The 4,017-nt window shown below is 59.5% G+C and overlaps 1 protein-coding gene across 1 annotated transcript; it reads right to left on the bottom strand.

Annotated features, from left to right (window-relative positions):
* Positions 1-1,704: 1,704 nt before the first annotated feature.
* Positions 1,705-3,113, bottom strand: ACTL7B (actin like 7B). The gene has a single exon (XM_004580925.2). It carries the CDS (start codon positions 3,021-3,023, stop codon positions 1,767-1,769), a length of 1,257 nt encoding a protein of 418 aa, XP_004580982.2. The 5' UTR covers positions 3,024-3,113; the 3' UTR covers positions 1,705-1,766.
* Positions 3,114-4,017: the final 904 nt, after the last annotated feature.

The raw sequence follows: 4,017 nt of genomic DNA, 5'->3' as shown, positions 1-4,017 counted from the left end.
GGACAGGAAGCGGCCCCGCTCTGCGGGAGGAGCCTGGTACACTTGGGCCTGAAGTCTTCCTGTCTTGCCTTTCTTCTGCATCCATGTTCGTTCCAGGATCTGGGGGAGCTCTCCCGCTCCCTGCAATCCCCCAGCCACTCTCCTCATTTGCAGTTTGAGTTACATGCTTGCATTCTCATCTGATCACTTCAAAGGAAAGCCTGGGAGAGGAGCCATAAACACCCAACCATGGTCAGCGGGCATCAGAATCCAGAAGCCACTGACCATGTTTTTCCACAAAAATCTGTCGTCTCACTGTGCCTGCGACTGGCTGAAATAAGTTCATGTTAAGGACTGCTTTCTTCACAGCCCCTGGAATGCTTTCAGAGGGGATGCCCAGTGGGACCTGAAGGGCAGACGCTGTGGGGTCTGTGGAGTGGGCGATGATACAGGACATAGTGGACACAAGCCCAGACATGGTTTCCCATCCTCAGCACCAGCTTCTTGCTTGTGATTCAGGTCACATCGCATCTTACACCTTGTAGAACCCCCAGTTTCCCTCCCTATATCTCTACAGGTTTTTATGGTCAGTTTCTTGAGTTGCCACTAATAGAAGCTAATGCTAATTAAGCTGAAGTTGTGGTGAGGCAGAGGGTGGTCATGAAGCTCAGTGAGGTGGTACCTGGTAGTATCCCCCCACTCCTCTCCACCCTACGGGAACTTGACATTCAAGAGAGATATTTATACCTGGAATTCAGCCCAGGCAGAGTAGTATGCAGCCTGCCACTGTCCAATTCCTCAGAGAGGTCAGGAGGGACAGGGGAAGGAGCAGGAGCTTACAGAGAGTGGTTCACCTGCTGAATCCTCCCAAGCCTTAACAGCTTCTTCCTCCTTGGCCCCAGTTCCCAGCACACCCCCTCCACCTTCCCACTGCCCTCACCCTGCTCACACTGCACCACCCCACCCAGGGGCATGGGAGGAGAGCAGCTGTCCTTCGGGAAGTGACTGCGTTCCAGCCTGGCCCAAGGTAGATGCTTGGCAAGTGCTTTGGGCTGCTGACAAATCAGAACCATGTTGGCTGTTTGGCTCCAGCTCTGGCCTCCAGCTGCTCCTCCTCCACCTCCCCTCCGCCTCTACAGGCGGTGGTTTCCTAATGTACAGCAGACAGAGGACCCCGGGATCCCTCAGGGAGCTGCCAACTTCTGCAGGTGGTTGTTCTGGGCTGACTCAAAATGGGGCAGAAATGGGTTTTCACAGTCAGAGCCTGCACACACATACACACACAGGCAAGGGGAGGCTGCTGAGCTGACTGGGGCGCCCAGGTGAACAGCAGACCTGGGACACTGACAGTGGAAGCTTGGCTGCGAACCTCCCTTGAATCAGCACTTAAGCTGTGTATCCCAGACTGGTCCTTAGCCTGGGCCACTGCCCCACAGGGGGCTGGGAGAGTATGGGGCAGTGTCTCAGCAGACAGGAGAACACGGGACAGGAAACCACATCTGGATGTCACCCTGGTGAGATGGGGCGGGCATTAAGGCCTGGGAGGGGTGGGGGGGGGGGTTCACATTCCTACCCTCCTCCTTCTCTCCCTCCCCCTCCGCAGAGCCAAAGAAGCTAATGACCTCCAGCCCCTGCCACCCCTCCTGCTCCGACTCTCCCCTCCCCCACCCCAGTTCCTCCCACCCATCAGCCGGACAGAAGAAATTCAGATGTTTCTAGAGGCACTGCTAGCTAGCAGTTTAATGTGAAATGCAGTAAACGCGCCTACAGCGGCCAGGGCCCGCCCCTCAGCACTTGCTGTAGATGGCAGCGCTGCCCCGCTCCTCGAACTCCTCCTTGCTGACCCACAGCTGCTGGAAGGCCTGCAGCGAGGCCAGGATGGAGCCTCCGGTCCACACGGAGGTCTTCCTCTCCGGGGCGGCAGCCACGGCGGGGCTGTCGCCAGGACAGAGGAGGCTGAGCTCCCGCTGGAAGCGCTCGGGGAAGCCATCGAGCATGGTGCTGCCGCCACACAGCAGCACGTTGGCCGCCATCTCTTCCCTGAAGCCGGCCTCCTGGCAGCGGTCCAGGCAGGCGGTGGTGAGCGCGGCCAGGCCCGGCTGCTCGCAGCCCACCAGCGAGGGCTTGAAGAGCAGCTCGGAGCAGCGGAAGCGCTCCTGGCCGATGGTGATGAGCTTGCCATCCGGCAGCTCGTAGTCGACACGCAGGTCTTCGAGGCTCAGGCTGAGCTCCTCCTCAGGCAGCAGCGCTGCGTAGCAGCACTTCTTCTTGATGTGCTCCACGATGTGCAGGTGGTCATCGGTGAAGTGGTGGCCCGCCTCGTTGAGCAGCTGCATCAGGTAGCTGGTGATTGCGCTGCCCGCATAGTCGGCGCGGCTGCTCAGGCCCGGCAGCAGGTCGCCCTCGGAGATGGGCACCACGTGCGACACGCCGTGGCCGCTCTCCACCACCAGCCCCGACGTCTTGCCATACGAGTAAATGGACAGCAGCGCCTGCGACGTCACGTGCATGGCCGGGATGCGAAAGGTCTCGAACATGAGCTCAGCGTACTTCTCGCGGTGGCTGATCGGGCTGAGCGGCGGGTCCGACACCAGCACTGCGTGCTCCTCGGGCAGGATCTTCATGGCCGTGTGGAAGATGTACTCCCAGATGTTCTGCACGCAGTCCCAGTCGACCACCACACCCTGCTTCAGCGGGTTCACCAGCTTGAGGGGCGCCTCGGTGGTGAGCAGCTCGTGGCCCACGTAGGTGTCCTTGCGGGTGTCGCCCGCATCGTTGGCCGCCTCGGGGCAGCGTTTGCCCACCGTGGAGGAGATGAAGTAGGTGGGCCTCGGCTCGCCCGCGTAGCCGCACTTGCAGTACTGCGAGCCCAGGTCGATGATGAGCGCCTTGATCTTGCGCACTTTCCTGGGCTTCAGCTTCAGCTGAGCAGCCGAGCCTGCGTCCCGCAGGCTGGCGTCGGGGCCGGGCAGGGTGCCCGCCTCTCCCGGGTCGCCCTGGGCCGCTCCCATGGGCTTGGGGCTAGGGCCGCTCTTTGTCGCCATCTGGCGTCCGTCCTCGCCTTCTCCCAGCCGCGGGCGAGAGCTCCCGGGGGAGAAATGAGTCCGCACTCCCCCGCACTGCGCTCCGCACTGCCCCGCAACCGCTGGCGACTGTGACGTCCTTGCGTTCTGGTCCATTCCGACGGGAGGCGGTGAGGGCAGAGCTCGGGCTCATCACAGAACCCTACCCTCACCGCCATCCCGATCCCTTAGTCCTAATTCAAGTTGGCTCCAGGTGGGGGCCCTCCTTCTCCTCTGCTCCTGCCCCTCCTCTGGGCCAGTTCTCTTCCTCTGCTTCTTGGCGGAAGAGGGAGTTTTGCCTGAGCCCCTACAGTTAAATCAGGCACTAGAAGTTCCCTTATAGAATCCCAGGAGGGAGGCAGAGCTGCCAGCAGCTCTCCACGCTGCTTCTTTACTCAGCCCCGAGTTCAGGCAACCACAGCATGCCAGGCCTCCCTACTAGCTTCAGGGCCCCGGGAGTACCTTCCTCGGGCATTCACTGGGGTCTGAGGCCAGGTTGGCCACTGCAGCCGGCAGGCACCGCTTGATACACACCCTCACACAAGCAATGCCCGGTCTGGGCATGGGGGGGAGGGAGAGAAATTAGAAAGGGGGTGGATGGGAGATCAGGTCTTCTGGGGCATAGAGGAAATTTGGGGGCTCCCTAGAGAGGAGGTAATGCTTCCATCAAATGTTGGAAATGAAGGGCATTGGTTAAGAAGCAAGAAAAGGGAAGCAGAATATAGCAGTCATAAAGGCTCAGAAGGTGGGACTTCTCGTCGTTAAAGTGGCTAGAAAAATAGAGGAAAAGCTAGAGAGGTTGCTGAACCCACGACGGACTGTCTCACCATCCACCAGTTTACTCCAGTTTACTTTTGGCACTGGACCAGGCCAAAGTCAAAATCTTAGCTCTCCATCTGGGTCTCCCACATGAGTGCTATGCGCCCAAGTACACAAGCCATCTTATACTGTCTTCCCATCTCTCTTTACATCATCA

Source organism: Ochotona princeps, chromosome 14 (assembly GCF_030435755.1).
Source record: "Ochotona princeps isolate mOchPri1 chromosome 14, mOchPri1.hap1, whole genome shotgun sequence".
Classification (NCBI taxonomy): Eukaryota; Metazoa; Chordata; class Mammalia; order Lagomorpha; family Ochotonidae; genus Ochotona; species Ochotona princeps.
This window is presented reverse-complemented; position numbering and strand designations above follow the sequence as displayed.

Excerpts from the sequence above, each read along its gene's own strand:
- ACTL7B (XM_004580925.2), bottom strand. The coding sequence starts at position 3,023 with ATGGCGACAAAGAGCGGCCCTAGCCCCAAGCCCATGGGAGCGGCCCAG.